At 46.9% G+C, this 25,741-nt stretch overlaps 1 protein-coding gene and 1 long non-coding RNA gene across 3 annotated transcripts in view; one reads left to right on the top strand and one right to left on the bottom strand.

The window, feature by feature from the left end:
- Window positions 1-21,719, top strand: part of LOC118374624 (nucleolar protein 4-like) — a 154,861-nt gene extending 133,142 nt beyond the window's left edge. The window contains exons 6-11 of one of the 2 annotated variants that reach the window (XM_052482104.1): window positions 13,355-13,713; window positions 14,764-14,940; window positions 15,891-16,079; window positions 19,969-20,088; window positions 20,296-20,407; window positions 21,489-21,719. In XM_052482104.1, the coding sequence (XP_052338064.1) occupies window positions 13,355-13,713; window positions 14,764-14,940; window positions 15,891-16,079; window positions 19,969-20,088; window positions 20,296-20,407; window positions 21,489-21,712 (1,181 nt within the window). In that variant the 3' untranslated portion in view covers window positions 21,713-21,719. Of the gene's footprint in view, window positions 1-13,354; window positions 13,714-14,763; window positions 14,941-15,890; window positions 16,080-19,968; window positions 20,089-20,295; window positions 20,501-21,488 lie in introns of both variants that reach the window. The other variant, XM_052482103.1, reaches the window with a different exon arrangement.
- Window positions 17,697-19,955, bottom strand: LOC127912512 (uncharacterized). Its single transcript, XR_008083021.1, has 3 exons — window positions 18,938-19,955; window positions 18,154-18,194; window positions 17,697-18,116 (listed from the first exon to the last, which is right to left on the bottom strand). It is a non-coding gene; the product is annotated as an uncharacterized LOC127912512 (long non-coding RNA).
- Window positions 21,720-25,741: the final 4,022 nt, after the last annotated feature.

Consider the following 25,741-nt stretch of genomic DNA (forward strand, 5'->3'; position numbering starts at 1 on the left):
GATGTGTTGTGTTCGATTGGCTCCAAACACAACACTTTGTATTCAGGACAAAAAGTATATTTTTTTGCAGTATCAATTAAGTGCCTTGTTGCAAACATGATGCATGTTTTGGAGTATTTGTATTCTGTACAGACTTCCTTCTTTTCACTCTGCCATTTAGTTTTCTCATATCACAGTGTCTGCTTTTTTTATTTGTATACATCTACCAATCGGTGCCCTTCTTTGCGAGGCATTGAAAAACCTCCCTGGTCTTTGTGGTTGTGTGTGGATCTGTGTTTGAAATTCTGATAATTGTATGTGTGGGTAACAAAGAGGCAGTCATTCAAAAATCATGTTAACCACTATTATTGAACAAAGAATGAGTGTGAGCTTTACAAGTAGGCCGTCATTGTAAGTAAGAATTTGTTCTTAACTGACTTGCCTAGTTAAATAAAGGTTACATAAAAAAAATATTATGTGATTCGCTAAACACATCTTTACTCCTGAACGTATTGAGGTTGCCATAACAACGTGGTTGAATACTTATTGACTCAAGACATTTCAGCTTAAATTAGTTATTTATTTCTAAAATGTTCCACAAACAAAATTCCACTTTGACATTTTATGGTATTGTATGTAGATCAGTGATACAATTTTAAAAAACAATTCAAGCTGTAACCCAACAAAATAGCTTGCGTTCAATTAAATAAAGTTCAACAAAGAAAAAAGAAATGGGTAGATTACTAGCAATAAATGTTGACTTGAAAAGGCTCACACTGTGACTTAGTAGATTTGAAAGTGTGCACCTCTCTGAAACGATAAACGCTGCTATAATACTGTCTGTGTCTGATCGGATGAAACTAAAGCAACGAGATGGTTTGCACAGCAGTGTGTGTGTACTGTGTGCATGCATGCAGACGTGTGTGTTAATGCCCAGTGGTGTGCAAGAACAGTTGGAGATGAATACTGTCAGGATGGCTGATACAGCCTCCTCTTCCTGTGTCTGTCTACTGTGGAGCGACATGACTGCCTCCTTCCTGTCTCCCAGAGAGGAGCATGGGGAAAACATTGATTGACTGTCTCTCTCCCACCCCCTCCTCCACCTCCCCTGGTCCCCTGAGTCTGCTTCTGCCCTGGCTGCTAAAAGGCTCAAGGGCGTTTTAGGTGTGTGTGCGTGTCTGCGCGCAAGCGCCTATTGCAGTGTGTGTGCGCTCTGAAGTCTTTCTTGCATGGGAGTGCAAAGGCCCAAGGGCTTTTTAGGTGTGTGTGCGCGTGTGTGAGCGAGCACCTGTCCGTGCATGTACATGTGTGTGTCCTTTGCTCTCTGAGTCCTTTCCTGTCTTAAACACAGACAGTCTCCTCTGCCCTAGTGCCCATCAGCCTGCTAAACACTCCCATGTATCAGTGACATTCAGAATTCACAGGGGCCTCCTGCACATCACTGTCACTCACTCCTCATGAGAGAGAGAGTCAGGGATGGAGGGAGGCAGGGAGAGAGTGTCAGGGATGGAGGGAGGCAGGGAGAGAGAGTCAGGGATGGAGGGAGGCAGGGAGAGAGAGTCAGGGATGGAGGGATGCAGGGAGAGAGAGTCAGGGATGGAGGGAGGCAGGGAGAGAGAGTCAGGGATGGAGGGAGGCAGGGAGAGAGAGTCAGGGATGGAGGGAGGCAGGGAGAGAGAGTCAGGGATGGAGGGAGGCAGGGAGAGAGAGTCAGGGATGGAGGGAGGCAGGGAGAGAGAGTCAGGGATGGAGGGAGGCAGGGAGAGAGAGTCAGGGATGGAGGGATGCAGGGAGAGAGAGTCAGGGATGGAGGGAGGCAGGGAGAGAGAGTCAGGGATGGAGGGATGCAGGGAGAGAGAGTCAGGGATGGAGGGAGGCAGGGAGAGAGAGTCAGGGATGGAGGGAGGCAGGGAGAGAGAGTCAGGGATGGAGGGATGCAGGGAGAGAGAGTCAGGGATGGAGGGAGGCAGGGAGAGAGAGTCAGGGATGGAGGGATGCAGGGAGAGAGAGTCAGGAATGGAGGGAGGCAGGGAGAGAGAGTCAGGGATGAAGGGAGGCAGGGAGAGAGTCAGGGATGGAAGGATGCAGGGAGAGAGCGAGAGTCAGGAATGGAGGGAGACGGAGAGAAAGATTTCGGGATGGAGGGAGACAGGGAGAGAGAGAGTTCGGGATGGAGGGTGACAGGGAGAGAGAGAGAGAGTCTGGGATGGAGGGAGGCAGGGAGAGAGAGTCTGGGATGGAGGGAGGCAGGGAGAGAGAGTCTGGGATGGAGGGAGGTAGGGAGAGAGAGTCTGGGATGGAGGGAGGCAGGGAGAGAGAGTCTGGGATGGAGGGAGGCAGGGAGAGAGTCAGGGATGGAGGGAGGCAGGGAGAGAGTCAGGAATGGAGGGAGACGGAGAGAAAGATTTCGGGATGGAGGGAGACAGGGAGAGAGAGAGTTCGGGATGGAGGGTGACAGGGAGAGAGAGAGAGAGTCTGGGATGGAGGGAGGCAGGGAGAGAGAGTCTGGGATGGAGGGAGGCAGGGAGAGAGTCAGGGATGGAGGGAGGCAGGGAGAGAGAGTCAGGGATGGAGGGAGGCAGGGAGAGAGAGTCAGGGATGGAGGGAGGCAGGGAGAGAGAGTCAGGGATGGAGGGAGGCAGGGAGAGAGAGTCAGGGATGGAGGGAGGCAGGGAGAGAGAGTCAGGGATGGAGGGAGGCAGGGAGAGAGAGTCAGGGATAGATTTGTATTTTTCCAAGAAGGAGTAGTGATGTGCCTTTTTTTTTTACATGTATGCTCCATGCATATAGAATAGAAACAGACCTAGACCAAGATGTTCTATGTTGTTCTATGTTGTCCTGATCACATTGGAGAGTGGGGAGAGAGGGAGAGATGCAGGTAGAGAAGAGCAGTGTTCAAAGCAGTGATGTGTCTCAAAATCAGCCCAGTCTCAATGAAGAAACTGGTTCATCAGAGAGTATTACTGAGGTTAACACATTTCTCTCTCCATTCTCTCTCTCTCTCCCTCCTCTCTTTCCATCTCTCCCTATATCTCTTTCTCTCTCTCTCTCTCTCTCTCTCTCTCTCTCTCTCTCTCTCTCTCTCTCTCTCTCTCTCTCTCTCTCTCTCTCTCTCTCTCTCTCTCTCTCTCTCTCTCTCTCTCTCTCTCTCTCTCTCTCTCTCTCTCTCTCTCTCTCAAACTTTCGAGGAAATTAGCGTAACTTGTTGCTCTGCTGTCCTACTCAGAAAGTTCAGTGTGTGTTGTGTTGATACCTAATGTCTGGTTAGGTTGGAGTGCAACACTGGCTGTTTCCCAAATGGTACCCTATTCCCAACATAGTGCACTACTTTTGAACAGGGCCTGTAGGGAATAGGGTTCCATTTGGGACGTAACCCATATCTGTTGCCTTTTGCCCCAAAACAGTGTGTCCTCCTATATCCTATTGACACTTCCCATGTTATTTCAAGGGCACTGACCACACTTGCTGTGTACGGTGTTTGTGGTCCTTGCTGCCTAGTAGCACAGTACATCGATGTACTGTAGCGTTGTGTTGAGACTGGAGAGGTCATATTGACCACGCTGTGCTTCACACTGTGTACATTTCCACTGCCAAGGACAAGCAGAGACAGACATGTTAACCCTGCTAGGATATTCCAGGTGCTGATAACACTATATGGCTGAGTTCCACATAGCATTTGACCAGGGCCAAAAGTAGTGTTATGTAAGGAATATAGAATGAGTCATTAGTAGACATTAAAGCTGTGGGTGGAGAAAGAAGAAGTGTCCTCTACATGACTTTAGCAGCTTGTCTGTCTGCACTCTGCATTCCTAGACTACCAATAGAACTAGTAGTCTGCCACGAAGTGGGGAATGAAACATCCTCTACTCTATCTGGTCTCCCTCAAAATGCATAGCCAATGTTATTCAGGGTTAAATGTACTGTCTGTGTGTTTGTCTTTACTGTACTATAACCCTATTTGTGTTACTCTGTCTGTCAGTCCGTCTGTCTCAGCATCTAGATCTTCAGTTGTGTATTCTGAGTAGATGAACCTACATGTTTGGTTTATTTGGATAGGGACATGTAGATTACACATTCATCATAACGGTAAACAATCATCTGATGCGTTGTGCCATCCTTAGTGTGTATATCTTACCCTCATTTTCAACATTAGTCCCAAGATGGGTGCTGCTGACAGTACAGTACAGGGATACAGTACAGGGAGGATACAGTACAGTACAGGGATACAGTACAGTACAGGGAGGATACAGTACAGTACAGGGAGGATACAGTACAGTACAGGGATACCGTACAGGGAGGATACAGTACAGTACAGGGATACAGTAAAGTACAGGGAGGATACAGTACAGTACAGGGATACAGTACAGTACAGGGAGGATACAGTACAGTACAGGGATACAGTACAGGGAGGATACAGTACAGTACAGGGATACAGTAAAGTACAGGGAGGATACAGTACAGGGATACAGTACAGTACAGGGAGGATACAGTACAGTACAGGGATACGGTACAGGGAGGATACAGTACAGTACAGGAGGATACAGTACAGTAGAGGGAGGATACAGTACAGTACAGGAGGATACAGTACAGGGAGGATACAGTACAGTACAGGGAGGATACAGTACAGTACAGGGATACAGTACAGGGAGGATACAGTACAGTACAGGGATACAGTACCGTACAGGGAGGATACAGTACAGTACAGGGATACAGTACAGGGAGGATACAGTACAGTACAGGGATACAGTACAGTACAGGGAGGATACAGTACAGTACAGGGATACAGTACAGTACAGGGATACAGTACAGTACAGGGAGGATACAGTACAGTACAGGGAGGATACAGTACAGGGATACAGTACAGTACAGGGAGGATACAGTACAGGGATACAGTACAGTACAGGGAGGATACAGTACAGTACAGGGAGGATACAGTACAGGGATACAGTACAGTACAGGGGTACAGTACAGGGATACAGTACAATACAGTGGTACAGTACAGTACAGGGATGATACAGTACAGTACAGGGAGGATACAGTACAGTACAGGGATACAGTACAGGGAGGATACAGTACAGTACAGGGATACAGTACAGTACAGGGATACAGTACAGGGAGGATATAGTACAGTACAGGGATACAGTACAGTACAGGGAGGATACAGTACAGTACAGGGATACGGCACAGTACAGGGAGGATACAGTACAGTACAGGGATACAGTACAGTACTGGGATACAGTACAGTACAGCCATACAGTACAGTACAGGGAGGATACAGTACAGTACAGTACAGGGGGGATACAGTACAGTACAGGGATGCAGTACAGTACAGGGAGGATACAGTACAGTACAGGGATAGAGTACAGTACATGGATACAGTACAGTACAGGGAGGATACAGTACAGTACAGGGATACAGTACAGTACAGGGATACAGTACAGGAAGGATACAGTACAGTACAGGGATACAGTACATTACAGGGAGGATACAGTACAGTACAGGGAGGATACAGTACAGTACAGGGAGGATACAGTACAGTACAGGGATACAGCACAGTACAGGGAGGATACAGTACAGTACAGGGATACAGTACAGTACAGGGATACAGTACAGGGAGGATACAGTACAGGGAGGATATAGTACAGTACAGGGATACAGTACAGTACATGGAGGATACAGTACAGTACAGGGAGGATACAGTACAGTACAGGGATACAGTACAGTACAGGGAGGATACAGTACAGTACAGGGAGGATACAGTACAGTACAGGGATACGGCACAGTACAGGGAGGATACAGTACAGTACAGGGATACAGTACAGTACAGGGAGGATACAGTACAGTACAGGGAGGATACAGTACAGTACTGGGATACAGTACAGTACAGGCATACAGTACAGTACAGGGAGGATACAGTACAGGAAGGATACAGTACAGTACAGGGATACAATCCAGTACAGGGATACAGTACAGTACACGGGTACAGTACACGGGTACAGTACAGTACAGGGAGGATACAGTACAGTACAGTACAGGGAGGATACAGTACAGGGATACAGTACAGTACAGGGATACAGTACAGTACAGGGAGGATACAGTACAGTACAGGGAGGATACAGTACAGGGATACAGTACAGTACAGGGAGGATACAGTACAGGGATACAGTACAGTACAGGGAGGATACAGTACAGGGAGGATACAGTACAGTACAGGGATACAGTACAGTACAGGGAGGATACAGTACAGTACAGGGAGGATACAGTACAGTACAGGGAGGAAACAGTACAGTACAGGGAGGATACAGTACAGGGATACAGTACAGTACAGGGGTACAGTACAGGGATACAGTACAATACAGGGGTACAGTACAGTACAGGGATGATACAGTACAGTACAGGGAGGATACAGTACAGTACAGGGATACAGTACAGTACAGGGAGGATACAGTACAGTACAGGGATACAGTACAGTACAGGGATACAGTACAGGGAGGATATAGTACAGTACAGGGATACAGTACAGTACAGGGAGGATACAGTACAGTACAGGGATACGGCACAGTACAGGGAGGATACAGTACAGTACAGGGATACAGTACAGTACAGTACTGGGATACAGTACAGTACAGGCATACAGTACAGTACAGGGAGGATACAGTACAGTACAGGGAGGATACAGTACAGTACAGGGATACAATCCAGTACAGGGATACAGTACAGTACAGGGGTACAGTACAGTACAGGGAGGATACAGTACAGTACAGTACAGGGGGGATACAGTACAGTACAGGGATACAGTACAGTACAGGGATACAGTACAGTACAGGGATGCAGTACAGTACAGGGAGGATACAGTACAGTACAGGGATAGAGTACAGTACATGGATACAGTACAGTACAGGGAGGATACAGTACAGTACAGGGATACAGTACAGGGAGGATACAGTACAGTACAGGGATACAGTACAGTACAGGGAGGATACAGTACAGTACAGGGAGGATACAGTACAGTACAGGGAGGATACAGTACAGTACAGGGATACAGCACAGTACAGGGAGGATACAGTACAGGGATACAGTACAGTACAGGGATACAGTACAGGGAGGATACAGTACAGGGATACAGTACAGTACAGGGAGGATACAGTACAGTACAGGGAGGATACAGTACAGTACAGGGATACAGTACAGTACAGGGAGGATACAGTACAGTACAGGGAGGATACAGTACAGTACAGGGATACGGCACAGTACAGGGAGGATACAGTACAGTACAGGGATACAGTACAGTACAGGGAGGATACAGTACAGTACTGGGATACAGTACAGTACAGGCATACAGTACAGTACAGGGAGGATACAGTACAGTACAGGAAGGATACAGTACAGTACAGGGATACAATCCAGTACAGGGATACAGTACAGTACAGGGGTACAGTACAGTACAGGGAGGATACAGTACAGTACAGTACAGGGAGGATACAGTACAGGGATACAGTACAGTACAGGGATACAGTACAGTACAGGGAGGATACAGTACAGTACAGGGATAGAGTACAGTACATGGATACAGTACAGTACAGGGAGGATACAGTACAGTACAGGGATACAGTACAGTACAGGGATACAGTACAGGGAGGATACAGTACAGTACAGGGATACAGTACAGTACAGGGAGGATACAGTACAGTACAGGGAGGATACAGTACAGTACAGGGATACAGCACAGTACAGGGAGGATACAGTACAGTACAGGGATACAGTACAGTACAGGGATACAGTACAGTACAGGGAGGATACAGTACAGGGATACAGTACAGTACAGGCATACAGTACAGTACAGGGAGGATACAGTACAGTACAGGGATACAATCCAGTACAGGGGTACAGTACAGTACAGGGGTACAGTACAGTACAGGGAGGATACAGTACAGTACAGGGATACAGTACAGTACAGGGAGGATACAGTACAGTGATAGAGTACAGTACATGGATACAGTACAGTACAGGGAGGATACAGTACAGTACAGGGATACAGTACAGTACAGGGGTACAGTACAGTACAGGGAGGATACAGTACAGTACAGGGGTACAGTACAGTACAGGGATACAGTACAGTACAGGGGTACAGTACAGTACAGGGAGGATACAGTACAGCACAGGGAGGATACAGTACAGTACAGGGAGGATACAGTACAGGGAGGATACAGTACAGTACAGGGGTACAGGAAGGATACAGTATGGGGATACAGTACAGTACAGGGGTACAGTACAGTACAGTACAGGGAGGACACAGTACAATACAGGGATACAGTACAGTACAGGGAGGATACAGTACAGTACAGGGATACAGTACAGTACAGGGATACAGTACAGTACAGGGGTACAGTACAGTACAGGGAGGATACAGTACAGTACAGGGATACAGTACAGGGAGGATACAGTACAAGGAGGATACAGTACAGCACAGGGAGGATACAGTAGAGTACAGGGAGGATAAAGTACAGTACAGGGATACAGTACAGTACAGGGAGGATACAGTACAGTACAGGTATACAGTACAGTACATGGGTACAGTACAGTACAGGGAGGATACAGTACAGTACAGGGATACCATACAGTACAGAGATACAGTACAGTACATTGGTACATTACAGTACAGGGAGGATACAGTACAGTACATGGGTACAGTACAGTACAGTGAGGATACAGTACAGTACAGGGATACAGTACAGTACAGGGAGGATACAGTACAGTACAGGGAGGATACAGTACAGAAAACATACAGTACAGTACAGGGTGGATGCAGTACAGTAGAGGGAGGATACAGTACAGGCAGGATACAGTACAGGGAGGATACAGATACAGAGAGGATACAGTACAGTACAGGGTGGATGCAGTACAGTAGAGGGAGGATACAGTACAGGGAGGATACAGTATAGTACAGGGAGGATACAGTACAGTACAGGGAGGATACAGTACAGTACAGGCAGGATACAGTACAGAAAACATACAGTACAGTACAGGGTGGATGCAGTACAGTACAGGGAGGATACAGTACAGGGAGGATACAGTACAGTACAGGGAGGATACAGTACAGTACAGGGATACAGTACAGTACAGGGGTACCGTACAGTACAGGGAGGATACAGTACAGTACAGGGATACAGTACAGTACAGGGAGGATACAGTACAGTAAAGGGAGGATACAGTACAGTACAGGGATACAGTACAGTACAGGGATACAGTATAGGGAGGATACAGTACAGTGCAGGGATACAGTACAGTACATGGGTACAGTACAGGGAGGATACAGTACAGTACAGTACAGGGATACAGTACAGTACAGAGATACAGTACAGTACAGGGAGGATACAGTCCAGTACATGGGTACAGTACAGTACAGTACAGGGAGGATACAGTACAGTACAGGGATACAGTACAGGGAGGATATAGTACAGTACAGGGATACAGTACAAGGAGGATACAGTACGGTACAGTACAGGGAGGATACAGTACAGTACAGGGATACAGTACAAGGAGGATACAGTACAGCACAGGGATACAGTACAGTACAGGGAGGATACAGTACAGGGATACTGTACAGTACAGGGGTACAGTACAGTACAGGTAGGATACAGTACAGTAGAGGGATACAGTACAGTACAGAGAGGATACAGTACAGTACAGGGAGGATACAGTACAGTACAGGGAGGATACAGTACAGTACAGGCAGGATACAGTACAGAAAACATACAGTACAGGGAGGATGCAGTACAGTAGAGGGAGGATACAGTACAGTACAGTACAGGCAGGATACAGTACAGGGAGGATACAGATACAGGAAAGAGCTGGGTGTCGTGTGCCTTTAAGAACAGCAGAGGAGGGTGACTCCCCCAGCCGGCGACCATGGTCTTGCTGAGGGGGATTTGTGTTGAGTTGGCAGGAATTAGGCTGGCCTTATTCTCCATGCATGAATAGTTTTATACTCAAATAAATACACGCCGCCTGCCTCCCTCCGCTGGCCTAACCCACCACCACCACAGCCTCTCTAACTTTCTCTCCCCCATCGCTCGCTCATTCTACTTTTCTATCATCTTCCTTTCCTGCCTTTTTGCTCTTCACCTTCCTTCTCCCTCCCCTCCCCTCCCCTCTCTTGCCTCCCTTTCTCTCAATCTCTCTTCATCCCTCTCAGCCTCCGCCTCTCGCTCCCTCCTCCCACTCTATGCCCCTCCTCTTGCTCTCCCTTGCTTCATACGCTCTCCTCTGTCCCTCTGTCTTTCTCTCCCTCTCCCTGACCTGCTCTCTACCCCCCCCTCTGACCTCCTTCCTTGTTCCTAGTCTCTCTATCCCCACACACTGGTCTCTACTTTCTACCCATACCTTCCTCTACCATGGATTAACCCACTCTCTCTGATCCCTCTCTTGCCCCCTTTCTAAACCTCTACCTCCTCACTATCCCTGCCCTTGTTTCTTCCCCCCCCCTCCCTCTCTTTCATTGACCTGCTCTATGGCTGTGGCTGTCTCTCCTCCTTTCCCCACCCTCATTGGAGGCTTTGGAAAGCTGCCCCCAATGCTGCCCCCACTACACGCACGCTCTACAAACGCTACGTAGGCTTTAAGTCCAAATCTACACACACACACACACACACACACTGGGAGAGGCACGTGAGCCCTTCATAGTCCCACTCAGAGGGTTATGCATACAGTCCAGGCAGTGTGTCTGTGAGAATGGGAGTCTGTGTGATGAGGCCAAGCAGAGGTCCTTAGGCCCACCCCAACACCACTACACTGTACTAGAGATGGTGGAACACTGCTCTCAACTGTAGAGATACTACAGTCCCTCCAACTACTAGTCGTGTGTGTGTGTGTGTGTGTGTGTGTGTGTGTGTGTGTGTGTGTGTGTGTGTGTGTGTGTGTGTGTGTGTGTGTGTGTGTGTGTGTGTGACAGAGACAAGGAAGACTGTGGAAAACAAAAACACACAGGCCATCCATCAGCGTGGCTCAGTGGCAGAGCCTCGCACTAAACAATCACTTATTTAGTAGCTGCCGCTGGTTGAGTTAAGACGCTAGCTGCTCGCCACAGGCTGATGGATGGGATGGCATCAGGAGGGGAGGGATGTGTGTGTAGAGACAAGTAGACGAGCTGGACTCATGGATGACCAGACTTGGTGTTAGTTTGCCTGGTTCTATGGTGTGCAGTGTTGTACTGTGTAGCCTACAGCGTGCGACTGGGGTACAGGGGAGGTGGCGGTGCTATCCTCCCTGTGCTTCCCTCTCTCTACGCTCTAACTCGGAGTGCCCTGCTTTCATGAATAAGTATCACTGGCTGCCTTGGTCCTGCTTGGATGGCTTTAATTAATTAACTCACAGCACCATAGCAAACGTCTCTGCCTGTCTCTGCCTGTCTCTCTGCCTGTCTCTCTGCCTGTCCCTCTATACATGTCTGGAGCTGGTGTTGTCTGATGATGATTCTACCAGTCTAACTGGTGTCAGTCCCTGTGTGTTTCCAGTGTGGTGTTGTCTGATGATGATTCTACCAGTCTAACTGGTGTCAGTCCCTGTGTGTTTCCAGTGTGGTGTTGTCTGATGATGATTCTACCAGTCTAACTGGTGTCAGTCCCTGTGTGTTTCCAGTGTGGTGTTGTCTGATGATGATTCTACCAGTCTAACTGGTGTCAGTCCCTGTGTGTTTCCAGTGTGGTGTTGTCTGATGATGATTCTACCAGTCTAACTGGTGTCAGTCCCTGTGTGTTTCCAGTGTGGTGTTGTCTGATGATGATTCTACCAGTCTAACTGGTGTCAGTCCCTGTGTGTTTCCAGTGTGGTGTTGTCTGATGATGATTCTACCAGTCTAACTGGTGTCAGTCCCTGTGTGTTTCCAGTGTGGTGTTGTCTGATGATGATTCTACCAGTCTAACTGGTGTCAGTCCCTGTGTGTTTCCAGTGTGGTGTTGTCTGATGATGATTCTACCAGTCTAACTGGTGTCAGTCCCTGTGTGTTTCCAGTGTGGTGTTGTCTGATGATGATTCTACCAGTCTAACTGGTGTCAGTCCCTGTGTGTTTCCAGTGTGGTGTTGTCTGATGATGATTCTACCAGTCTAACTGGTGTCAGTCCCTGTGTGTTTCCAGTGTGGTGTTGTCTGATGATGATTCTACCAGTCTAACTGGTGTCAGTCCCTGTGTGTTTCCAGTGTGGTGTTGTCTGATGATGATTCTACCAGTCTAACTGGTGTCAGTCCCTGTGTGTTTCCAGTGTGGTGTTGTCTGATGATGATTCTACCAGTCTAACTGGTGTCAGTCCCTGTGTGTTTCCAGTGTGGTGTTGTCTGATGATGATTCTACCAGTCTAACTGGTGTCAGTCCCTGTGTGTTTCCAGTGTGGTGTTGTCTGATGATGATCCTACCAGTCTAACTGGTGTCAGTCCCTGTGTGTTTCCAGTGTGGTGTTGTCTGATGATGATCCTACCAGTCTTAACTGGTGTCAGTCCCTGTGTGTTTCCAGTGTGGTGTTGTCTGATGATGATCCTACCAGTCTTAACTGGTGTCAGTCCCTGTGTGTTTCCAGTGTGGTGTTGTCTGATGATGATTCTACCAGTCTAACTGGTGTCAGTCCCTGTGTGTTTCCAGTGTGGTGTTGTCTGATGATGATTCTACCAGTCTAACTGGTGTCAGTCCCTGTGTGTTTCCAGTGTGGTGTTGTCTGATGATGATTCTACCAGTCTAACTGGTGTCAGTCCCTGTGTGTTTCCAGTGTGGTGTTGTCTGATGATGATTCTACCAGTCTAACTGGTGTCAGTCCCTGTGTGTTTCCAGTGTGGTGTTGTCTGATGATGATTCTACCAGTCTAACTGGTATCCGTCCCTGTGTGTTTCCAGTGTGGTGTTGTCTGATGATGATTCTACCAGTCTAACTGGTGTCAGTCCCTGTGTGTTTCCAGTGTGGTGTTGTCTGATGATGATTCTATCAGTCTAACTGGTATCCGTCCCTGTGTGTTTCCAGTGTGGTGTTGTCTGATGATGATTCTACCAGTCTAACTGGTGTCAGTCCCTGTGTGTTTCCAGTGTGGTGTTGTCTGATGATGATTCTACCAGTCTAACTGGTGTCAGTCCCTGTGTGTTTCCAGTGTGGTGTTGTCTGATGATGATTCTACCAGTCTAACTGGTGTCAGTCCCTGTGTGTTTCCAGTGTGGTGTTGTCTGATGATGATTCTACCAGTCTAACTGGTATCCGTCCCTGTGTGTTTCCAGTGTGGTGTTGTCTGATGATGATTCTACCAGTCTAACTGGTGTCAGTCCCTGTGTGTTTCCAGTGTGGTGTTGTCTGATGATGATTCTACCAGTCTAACTGGTATCCGTCCCTGTGTTTCCACAGATGACTCATCCTCGGAGAGCGGCAGTGGGAACGGCATGCACACCATGACCCTTCCATCTGCGGGCGGGGCGGCCCCGGGGTCTGAGAGGTGCATGGGGGGAACCCCGTACAGGAAGGTGGTAAACGGCAACAGGCCCTCGGCCCCGCTGGACTTCAGCACCACCTCCTCGTCCTCATCGTCCGAGGACCAACAGGCTCCAGTCAACCTGAGTGAGACCAGGCTGCCTGGGTCTGCCCTGATGGGCCCCTTCCAGCTCGACCCCCCAGACGAGCTGCGCAGGAAGTACCCCGTCAAGCCTCTCACCCATGCCACTGAGCTGCGCCTGGACAGAGACTCGATCAGGGACTATGGCAACAAGGTGGGGTCTTCTGCCCAGACCTGTGTCTGAAAATATTTTAAATACTTTAGCTGAGATTGGTTGAGTTTCCCTGGTGCAATGAACCTATAGAATAGGATGCAAAACTGTAAGCCTCGCCCATCTGGCACTCCAGGCAGACTTAAACAAATGGTAAAAGTATTTGAAAGATTTCAAGTAGTATTTGACCCCAGGTCTAATGGTGATATATTACACACAAAGTGATAATGTTGAGCAATGAGCCCACCAGGACAGTGTCAGTAACAGCTCAGCGTGCCTTTGTTATAGATGCCTACTGTCTTGCTATGACCGACTATGAAGGGTGAGGTCTGCACAAGAAGGTGCGGTTCATTGCCAGGGCATTACACAAAGCTGAGAAGTTTCCATTGAGATCTCGCCAAACTGCAATTACTTATACATTTCCTGTGGATGGAGAATGAATAGACGCCATTTTGAGAACTTTCTCAGTTCAGAATCCAAGACGTCAGTCTTGACTGTAAACCAGCAAGACAATGTGCATGAGAGCAGTGAGAGTTGCTGTGCCAGGAGAAGTAGCCTAGTTGTGCTGCTGTACTTGTGATGAACATCCATACAGGAGTCAGTGGAGGACAGTATGAAAGGAGAGAGGGGATAAAAGGTTCTTCTTTCCTGCTCTCTGGCTATTGAATGAGACACACTTCACCATGCTCTGACAATGCAGCCTTGTCCTTGAAAGCATCTTATTTTCCGCATTGGCAGGATCAGACAAATAGAACTGTGTAGCCACAACAACATCTAGCAGCGTTTTGTGCCTCACTGTCATCAGTGTTCCTCATCATTGAGATTGTACCGGGTGCTTTCAATGTCACCTAGCATACAGACTATCTGTGCTTATTCTCTCTGTGTGTGTGTGTGTGTGTGTGTGTGTGTGTGTGTGTGTGTGTGTGTGTGTGTGTGTGTGTGTGTGTGTGTGTGTGTGTGTGTGTGTGTGTGTGTGTGTGTGTGTGTGTGTGTGTGTGCACCTGTGCTTGTGTTTTGATGTGTATGTGCACGTGCACATATATTGTGTGACAGTCTCCTCAGTACAGCTCAGGAAGCTACGACTCATTGAAGACGGAGACATGTGCCGAGGACTTGACCGTGACCAGAGGCGTGGCGGCGGCAGACGACGATGACGACGATGATCACGACGACAGTGACAAGATCAACGACACAGAGGGCATGGACCCTGAGAGACTAAAGGCCTTCAACGTAAGAGCTGCTCTCACCTCAGCTATACACACACGCACACACAGCGTGCGCCCATGCACACACACACTCCACACGTGCCCGAACACACACACACAATGAAATAGCTCCTCTCACCTTTACATGACCTTCACCTCACCTTTACATGACATTCACCTCACCTTTACATGAACTTCACCTCACCTTTACGTGACCTTCACCTCACCTTTACGTGACCTTCACTTCACCTTGACATAACCTTCACCTCACCTTTACATAACCTTCACCTCACCTTTACATGACCTTCACCTCACCTTTACATGACCTTCACCTCACCTTTACATGACCTTCACCTCACCTTTACATAACCTTCACCTCACCTTTACTTGACCTTCACCTCACCTTTACATGACCTTCACCTCACCTTTACATGACCTTCACCTCACCTTTACATAACCTTCACCTCACCTTTACATGACCTTCACCTCACCTTTACATGACCTTCACCTCACCTTTACATGACCTTCACCTCACATTTACATGACCTTCACCTCACCTTGACATAACCTTCACCTCACTTTTAACTTGACCTTCACCTCACCTTTACATGACCTTCACCTCACCTTTACATGACCTTCACCTTTACATAACCTTCACCTCACTTTTAACTTGACCTTCACCTCACCTTTACATGACCTTCACCTCACCTTTACATGACTTTCACCTCACCTTTACATGACCTTCACCTCACATTTACATGACCTTCACCTCACCTTGACATAACCTTCACCTCACTTTTAACTTGACCTTCACCTCACCTTTACATGACCTTCACCTCACCTTTACATGACCTTCACCTCACTTTTACATGACCTTCACCTCACCTTTACATGACCTTCACCTCAGGAACACTGGAAGCATCAGAGCAGACACACACCTTTTTTTCTACAGGACTTTTGTCATCTTCTTTTTAGATGTTTGTGCGTCTGTTTGTGGATGAGAACCTGGACCGCATGGTGCCCATCTCAAAGCAGCCCAAGGAGAAGATCCAGGCCATCATTGAGTCGTGTAGCCGCCAGTTCCCAGAGTTCGAGCTGCGTGCTCGCAAGCGCATCCGCACCTACCTCAAATCCTGCCGCCGAATGAAGAAGAACGGCATGGAGGTACTTACTACATACCTCCTCTCTCTCTCATTCCTACTCTCTTTCATCCCTCCATCTCTGTCTCTCTCTCATTCCTACTCTTTCATCCCTCCATCTCTGTCTCATTCCTACTCTCTTTCATCCCTCCATACGTCTCTCTCATTCCTACTCTCTTTCATCCCTCCATCTCTTCTCTCTCTCATTCTTACTCTTTCATCCCTCCATCTCTGTCTCTCTCTCATTCCTACTCTTTCATCCCTCCATCTCTGTCTCTCTCTCATTCCTACTCTTTCATCCATCCATCTCTGTCTCATTCCTACTCTCTTTCATCCCTCCATCTGTCTCTCTCATTCCTACTCTTTCATCTCTCCATCTCTGTCTCTCTCTCATTCCTACTCTTTCATCCCTCCATCTCTGTCTCATTCCTACTCTCTTTCATCCCTCCATCTGTCTCTCTCATTCTTACTCGCTTTCATCCCTCCATCTCTCTCTCTCTCATTCCTACTCTCTTTCATCCCTCCATCTCTGTCTCACATTCCTACTCTCTTTCATCCCTCCATCTCTCTCTCTCTCTCATTCTTACTCTCTTTCATCCCTCCATCTCTGTCTCTCTCATTCTTACTAGCTTTCATCCCTCCATCTCTGTCTCTCTCTCATTCTTACTCGCTTTCATCCCTCCATCTGTCTCTCTCTCATTCTTACTCGCCTTCATCCCTCCATCTCTGTCTCTCTCTCATTCCTACTCGCTTTCATCCCTCCATCTCTGTCTCTCTCTCATTCCTACTCGCTTTCATCCCTCCATCTCTGTCTCTCTCTCATTCCTACTCTCTTTCATCCCTCCATCTCTCTCTCTCTCTCATTCCTACTCTTTCATCCCTCCATCTCTCTCTCTCTCATTCCTACTCTTTCATCCCTCCATCTCTGTCTCTCTCATTCCTACTCTTTCATCCCTCCACCTCTGTCTCTCTCTCATTCTTACTCGCTTTCATCCCTCCATCTCTGTCTCTCTCTCATTCTTACTCGCTTTCATCCCTCCATCTCTGTTTCTCTCTCATTCCTACTCTCTTTCATCCCTCCATCTCTGTCTCTCTCTCATTCCTACTCTCTTTCATCCCTCCATCTCTCTCTCTCTCTCATTCCTACTCTTTCATCCCTCCATCTCTGTCTCTCTCATTCCTACTCTTTCATCCCTCCATCTCTGTCTCTCTCATTCCTACTCTTTCATCCCTCCACCTCTGTCTCTCTCATTCTTACTCGCTTTCATCCCTCCATCTCTGTTTCTCTCTCATTCTTACTCTCTTTCATCCCTCCATCTCTGTCTCTCTCTCATTCCTACTCTCTTTCATCCCTCCATCTCTGTCTCTCTCTCATTCCTACTCTTTCATCCCTCCATCTCTGTCTCTCTCTCATTCCTACTCTTTCATCCCTCCATCTCTGTCTCTCTCTCATTCCTACTCTTTCATCCCTCCATCTCTGTCTCTCTCTCATTCCTACTCTTTCATCCCTCCATCTCTGTCTCTCTCTCATTCCTACTCTTTCATCCCTCCATCTCTGTCTCTCTCATTCTTACTCGCTTTCATCCCTCCATCTCTGTCTCTCTCTCATTCTTACTCGCTTTCATCCCTCCATCTCTGTCTCTCTCTCATTCCTACTCTCTTTCATCCCTCCATCTCTGTTTCTCTCTCATTCCTACTCTCTTTCATCCCTCCATCTCTGTTTCTCTCTCATTCCTACTCTCTTTCATCCCTCCATCTCTGTCTCTCTCATTCCTACTCTTTCATCCCTCCATCTCTGTCTCTCTCATTCCTACTCTTTCATCCCTCCATCTCTGTCTCTCTCATTCCTACTCTTTCATCCCTCCACCTCTGTCTCTCTCATTCTTACTCTCTTTCATCCCTCCATCTCTGTTTCTCTCTCATTCCTACTCTCTTTCATCCCTCCATCTCTGTCTCTCTCTCATTCCTACTCTCTTTCATCCCTCCATCTCTCTCTCTCTCATTCCTACTCTTTCATCCCTCCATCTATCTCTCTCTCATTCCTACTCTTTCATCCCTCCATCTCTGTCTCTCTCATTCCTACTCTTTCATCCCTCCACCTCTGTCTCTCTCTCATTCTTACTCGCTTTCATCCCTCCATCTCTGTCTCTCTCTCATTCTTACTCGCTTTCATCCCTCCATCTCTGTCTCTCTCTCATTCCTACTCTCTTTCATCCCTCCATCTCTGTCTCTCTCTCATTCCTACTCGCTTTCATCCCTCCATCTCTGTCTCTCTCTCATTCCTACTCTCTTTCATCCCTCCATCTCTGTCTCTCTCTCATTCCTACTCTCTTTCATCCCTCCATCTCTGTCTCTCTCTCATTCCTACTCTCTTTCATCCCTCCATCTCTGTCTCTCTCATTCCTACTCTCTTTCATCCCTCCATCTCTGTTTCTCTCTCATTCCTACTCTCTTTCATCCCTCCATCTATGTCTCTCTCTCATTCCTACTCTCTTTCACCCCTCCATCTCTCTCTCTCTCATTCCTACTCTTTCATCCCTCCATCTATCTCTCTCTCATTCCTACTCTTTCATCCCTCCATCTCTCTCTCTCATTCCTACTCTTTCATCCCTCCATCTATGTCTCTCTCTCATTCCTACTCTCTTTCATCCCTCCATCTCTCTCTCTCTCTCATTCCTACTCTTTCATCCCTCCATCTATCTCTCTCTCATTCCTACTCTTTCATCCCTCCATCTCTCTCTCTCTCATTCCTACTCTTTCATCCCTCCATATGTCTCTCTCATTCCTACTCTTTCATCCCTCCATCTCTGTTTCTCTCTCATTCCTACTCTTTCATCCCTCCATCTCTGTTTCTCTCTCATTCCTACTCTTTCATCCCTCCACCTCTGTTTCTCTCTCATTCCTACTCTTTCATCCCTCCATCTCTGTTTCTCTCTCATTCCTACTCTTTCATTCCTCCATCTCTGTCTCTCTCTCATTCCTCATTCTGTATGTGGCTGGTCTAAATGTACCATACCTATCTAGCCTCTCACTCTCATCCCTCCCTCTCTCATGGTCCTGTGTGTGGCTGGTCTGGTAGCCATTTGCCCTCTCCCCCAATATCCCCCATGTATAGATGATGTCTGGGCTCTGTCTAGCAACAGGATTCATCATCATTTTTTTTTTTTTGCTGGTTTGTATCACCATTGGTTCTTAGATCAGGATGTAATACTTTTGTTTAGTTCCTTACCTGGTAAAATATTCTGTTGAAAATGTAGTCAGTGCTCACGTGCTTGTTTAGGAATGACACTATCAAGTAAAACTTAATCTATAAGAGATGAGTTGGAAACTCTTTGTAATGAGTAAGTGTATCTGAAAATGTTCTGTTTTATTAGTGTTGTATATTCTCTTTACTGCCCCCTGTGGTCAATGGGCTCTTTACTGCCCCCCTGTGGTCAATGGGCTCTTTACTGCCCCCATGTGGTCAATGGGTTCTTTATTGCCCTCCTGTGGTCAATGGGTTCTTTATTGCCATCCTGTGGTCAATGGGTTCTTTATTGCCCTCCTGTGGTCAATGGGTTCTTTATTGCCCTCCTGTGGTCAATGGGTTCTTTATTGCCCTCCTGTGGTCAATGGGTTCTTTATTGCCCCACTGTGGTCAATGGGTTCTTTATTGCCCCACTGTGGTCAATGGGTTCTTTATTTCCCCACTGTGGTCAATGGGTTCTTTTCACACAATGTTGGGATATTCACATTATGGTGCCTACTGTGTACACACTACTGTATGCAGTGTTGATTATTCTGGCAAGAATTCAACCAAAGCATAACTGCAAACTGCAGACAGTAATGGCTATAACAAGCATTATTCAACCTTAAAAAGTGTACTTTGCTCTGACGTGGGGATGAATTTGTGCTGATTGTTTCTCCCCTGCCAGACACGACCCACCCCACCTCACCTCACCTCAGCCATGGCTGAGAACATCCTGGCAGCCGCCTGCGAGAGCGAGACACGCAAGGCTGCCAAGAGGATGCGGCTGGATGTCTACCAGGCACATGTGAGTGCTGTGTGTGTGTGTGTGTGTGTGTGTGTGTGTGTGTGTGTGTGTGTGTGTGTGTGTGTGTGTGTGTGTGTGTGTGTTTTTCTCAGGTGGGTGGATGTACTGTTTTTTCCAATAGCCACTGGCGAAGTCTGTTCTTCTTAACCTTGAGTATATTATATACTTGGAAGTGGGACTGAACTCTCTCGTCTCGTCTCCCCCCAGGAGGAGCAGATAGCACTTGACAAGCCCAGTTCTCGTGAGCCAGCCTCCCTGGCCCACTCTGCCTACTCCCTGGCCGCCTCAGCCTACTCCCAGGACCAGCTCTACATCAACGGTGGGCTCAACTACAGTTACCGTGGTTACGGGGGCCTGGGAGCAAGCATGCAACACCCTGTCTCCTTGACAACCGCCACTGCTCAGAGCAACGGTGAGAGAGGATGCTTCACATCTTTGATTGACCAGTGAATGGCATCTTAGAGTAGCAGCATACCTTAGCTTACCTGAAGTATGCAGCTTGTACTGTAGCAGCATACCTTAGCTTACCTGAAGTATGCAGCTTGTACTGTAGCAGCATACCTTAGCTTACCTGAAGTATGCAGCTTGTACTGTAGCAGCATACCTTAGCTTACCTGAAGTATGCAGCTTGTACTGTAGCAGCATACCTTAGCTTACCTGAAGTATGCAGCTTGTACTGTAGCAGCATACCTTAGCTTACCTGAAGCATTCTGCTTGTACTGTAGCAGCATACCTTAGCTTACCTGAAGCATTCTGCTTGTACTGTAGCAGCATACCTTAGCTTACCTGAAGCATTCTGCTTGTACTGTAGCAGCATACCTTAGCTTACCTGAAGCATTCTGCTTGTACTGTAGCAGCATACCTTAGCTTACCTGAAGCATTCTGCTTGTACTGTAGCAGCATACCTTAGCTTACCTGAAGCATTCTGCTTGTACTGTAGCAGCATACCTTAGCTTACCTGAAGCATTCTGCTTGTACTGTAGCAGCATACCTTAGCTTACCTGAAGCATTCTGCTTGTACTGTAGCAGCATACCTTAGCTTACCTGAAGCATTCTGCTTGTACTGTAGCAGCATACCTTAGCTTACCTGAAGCATTCTGCTTGTACTGTAGCAGCATACCTTAGCTTACCTGAAGCATTCTGCTTGTACTGCAGCAGAAGCACTGGCCTAGTTAAGAATGGACTGAGATGGATTGAAACATATCGAGAATGAGAAATCAATTCCATATTTAAATCATGCCCATATTTGGACGTAGCAAACATTTACAAACATACAGGTGGAACTCATCTAAAATATATTTCCTACTGTAGATAAGAATGCATATTTACAATTTCTAAGAGGTACATTTGTAGTAAAATGCCCGCAATAGGTGTCATCATTTAAGTGTGTTTTTCCCCAGGCCCTACTGACCTCAGCATGAAGTCCCTGGTGTCCAACTCGTCATCGGCCAGCTCCAACAGCCACGGGCGGAGCGGTGGGGGCGGAGGGAGTGGGGCCTCGGCACAGCTCAGCCCCACGGAGATCACAGCCGTGCGTCAGCTCATCGCCGGTTACCGCGAATCAGCCGCCTTCCTGCTCCGCTCGGCCGACGAGCTGGAGACCCTGATCCTGCAGCAGAACTGAGATGAAAACTCCATCTCCCCCCGACTCCCTCTCTCACTCCAACTCTCCCACACGAACCCTAACTAACCGACCAACCACTCTCGCACTCAGCAGATCCATCCGTCCGTGATTCGTCCTCCTCCACCAACCTTTACATTCTCCTCATCGCCAGGAAAAGAAGGCATGCAACAGCGCTACCTTCCTCTAGTCTAATAATCCAAACCCTCTTGATTGTTTTAGCATTAGTGCGTGGAGAGAAAGAGCACTGTCTGTGACCACTTTGGAACAGCGTTTCTCCCTCTCTTCAACCACCTGTAAAGGATTGCGCTCCCTCCCAATCATAACAGCTCTCCCTCACTCCCACAGCTCTGTGGAAAGAAGAGGGATGACACAGAGAGTCGGAAATGAGTCTACCTAGTGTGGGGGAGAGAGTGGTGGGCTGGTGCACTGGAGAACACTGAAGGGTTGTGCTATAAGGAGAGAAGAGCGCCCCCTTGTGTAAGAATAAAATAAGTGGATCCTTTTTGTGTGCCAGGAAGCTCTATGTTCTGCAGTACACAGATCCCCTAAACAACCTCGCCCTCCCCAATAACAATGAAAGCGAGACTCCCTGATTAGTACAAAGAAAATTAGTCGAAAAAATGATTAGTACAAAAAATATTCTACAGGTTTTTTCAAAGCCTGTAGAATATTTAGGTTTGTTTGGCACCGTTCCGAGCTACTGAAAAGGGGTGTTGACTGATCTGAAAGTGAGCACTAACTATAAGACACTGAACCACTTTGTTAACGAACAGAGGCCAAGGAAGAAGACTGGGGGAAAAAATGTCAAAAGAGAGACGCGCTCGCTGTAAATAAGCTCTCTGTGTCCTAAGCACTTTCCCCTGATTCAGACCTCACCTACCCGTTGAGTAATAAAGACCGCGATGTCCCGGGAGCAACACTTTAACTTATGCATTATGGAGACGCCATCTTTTCCACATGGAAATACCTCAGATCTACCAACCGTTTTAGTACTTCATTCATACTGGGTGCCGTTATCATACAACGCTCACCAGTTACTACCTGATGTGTTCAGTGTTTTCAAAGACCTGCAGGAAGCAACGTCTTAACCATTTCAAGGAGAATAAATATTGTAACTATAGTTCAAATTCTATCCCAAACAAAGTAGTGTTTGTCCCATTATTTGGGTAATGTATATATTCAGTCCATATTTGATTCTAGAAGCATCAGTAAAGTGAAGGACTGGGGGCAAGGAAGTATGTTCTGTGGGAGACTGAACCTCTCCGAAGGTAGCTGGAGATGTTTTTCCAGAGGCCTCCATGTGTTCCACCCCTGATGGCTCGTTGCTCCCTCATCAATTCCAGGTTTTGGTTTGTCCTGATCTGGTTGTCAACACTCATCACTCGATGATACCGTCTCTTCTGGGTCTGGTTCTGCATTCTCTCTCTCTAACCTACCCCCCTCCTCCGGACCTATACCCCCCACCCCCTTCTCCCCCCTGACCTTACCTGAGCTCCGTCCAGCTTAGTTCTGGACCTTGGTTCTGGGAGGAATTCTGTATTTCTTTGTCTATTGACTCTTTGAAATGGCCATTAATCCACGCTGCTGCTACTATATGGACCGGACTTTTGCCACAGACCTATAACCTCAAGTCAGGACGCCAGCCTCCTGCACAACCAGAGCACCTCAAGACAACAACACAAACAAAAAGAAGCAAAAACTACTCGAGACGGATAAGAGACAAAAATTTAATTTTTGAAAAGGACATGGCATCCCAGTCAGTTGCTTCTCTCTGTTACTAGGCACTCTGGTTGATATTTTTCTTCTTTCATAAGGCTGTGTTGTTTTTACATTCACTTGTTTCCTTTGTAGTTTTCTTCATGAGTTTGAACCTCTGGAGGCATAAAAGGATCAATGTGCTTCTCTTGCAGCCACTCGCAAGGGTGATCTGGGCCTATCTATCTTACTCTACAATGTGTGGCCAAAGTCTATGAGGTTTGTACCTTTTTAGAATGAGAGAAAAAATGCTAAATGTTTCTTCAAGAGGCAAGCCTGAAGGGGCTCTGTGTCACTGTAATTTGCTCCCTTTTGCACACTGAAGCAACATAAATCTGTGACGAAGGCCCTGCTTGTTCAGGTCCCCATCTTGCACTGGTGAGGTGTGTCCTACTAAAGGAAAGAGGAAGAGTGTCGCAATGCAGTTGATAATCATCACATTCCTGGGCCTTGACTGCATAGTGTTAACGAAAAGAGGCTGAGCCCAAAGTGCGAGTTGTACAACGCATCACATACGACCACCTCTATTGTGTAAATAAAAGCCATTGATTTAGGTGCACTAGCTCCGTGGCCTGTGAGAGGTCATGTCTAGAAGGGATTCCCCTAATGTCAAAGTGATGTCAAAACATAGATATTCGAGTCACATCAGGGAGAATTTTTGCATTTTAGCTAACCCTAACTATTTTCCTAACCTTAACCTGCTGCATAAGTTCTCCTAACCTGCTATGAAAAGTCACAAATGGCATTAGTGGTATCCCATCTTGTCAAGACCCCTGTGAGAGATTGAATGGAGCACTGGGCTCACTGGCAACACTCTGAACCACAGAACAACACCTTGATCTATCCTCCTAGCATACATGTGCAATGTCAAATCTGATCTCCATAATGAGTACAAAAATATTAAGAAAACTTTTTTTATTTTTTTTATTTTTAATGTTATGAAAATAGTATGCCTAGATAGAAAGTAGAAAGTCCAATAAGTCCTCTTTATCTCAGAGCAAGCTCTTGATTGAATCTGCTTAGTGGGTAAAAAAATGAAAAACACAAGAGAAATATGCAAAATGACCAGTCAAGAGGAAACCCCCTCACTGTGTTCTCTCTCAATGTGGCTTTGATGGCTTCAAAATGTGTTTTCTTATTAGTATCGCCCTCATTTCTGCGGATCCACCCTTCACTCTGCTCATGCCCTGGGGTCTTAAGCTACAATTCTCTCAGTACAGTAGATGAATATGACGGGGGCAGTCTTAAAACTGCCTTTTTTGCCACTGCAGGTTTGAGGTTTCAAAGGATTGCCAGACAAGTAGTACACGCAGTGCTGTGGCCAAACTGTACATAGTGCTGTCATTTATGATGTTACAGAGCAGTTGCTAGAGACAGTTCTGCTGTCCTCTGTATTTCCCTACTACCCCAGGTCAACACAGAGCGATGGATGGATCCTACCTCTTTAGAAATGACCAGTTGAGCGCTGCTGAATTTTGTAATGTCACATGCCACGAACATCTGCTATATAGTTTTTAAAAAAGAAGAAGAAGATTGTGAAAGTTATGCATTTGTAATATAGACGAGGGACAATTAAATGTACCTCTAAGAAGGTGGTAAGAGATTATATAGTAAAGCTCTCGCTAAATACTCCTCCCTCCTCCTCCGTTTGCACCTCGGGTTTGCTCTAGTTTCTCACAGACGTTAAGAAAACATACTGTAAAAATAGGCAAAAGACAATCTTGGAAATATGTAACTTGCTCACTGTTTAATTTCCATTCCTTTCTGTGTGCAGCTATTGTATACAGTGCGTCTTGGAGTATTTTAGCCATAATCACAGCATTCTTACTCAAACTTCTGGCTCCTTAACGATGGTGGAGCGCTCATAGTGACCCACTGTCGATACACATTTTCTATTTTTATTATTATTTTATACATATTTTGTAGTGCAAGTCAGTGGTATTATCAAATAATATTTTGTACAATACCAACATCTCAAGTGAAGTTACTCTGTATGCCTATACTGTACATTCCAAACAAGGATGTCAACACGTTTAACAACCGATCTGACCAGCTTCACGTTTAGTGATCTGACCTCTGTGCCCAACACAAAACCCACACCCTAACAAATGCTTGAGGGAGTGCTCTCTGTTAAGATTAGCACGGTTGGCCTTGTGATTAGCTTCAAACATGTTGTTGATTGAAGCCATGATTATTCTCCTGCTTAGGGCCAAAAAGACTTGACATGCCAGAGAACGTGCCAACCGAGCACAGACCAAGTTTGCAACCTTAACC

Source organism: Oncorhynchus keta, chromosome 27, assembly GCF_023373465.1.
Source record: "Oncorhynchus keta strain PuntledgeMale-10-30-2019 chromosome 27, Oket_V2, whole genome shotgun sequence".
In the NCBI taxonomy this organism is placed as follows: Eukaryota; Metazoa; Chordata; class Actinopteri; order Salmoniformes; family Salmonidae; genus Oncorhynchus; species Oncorhynchus keta.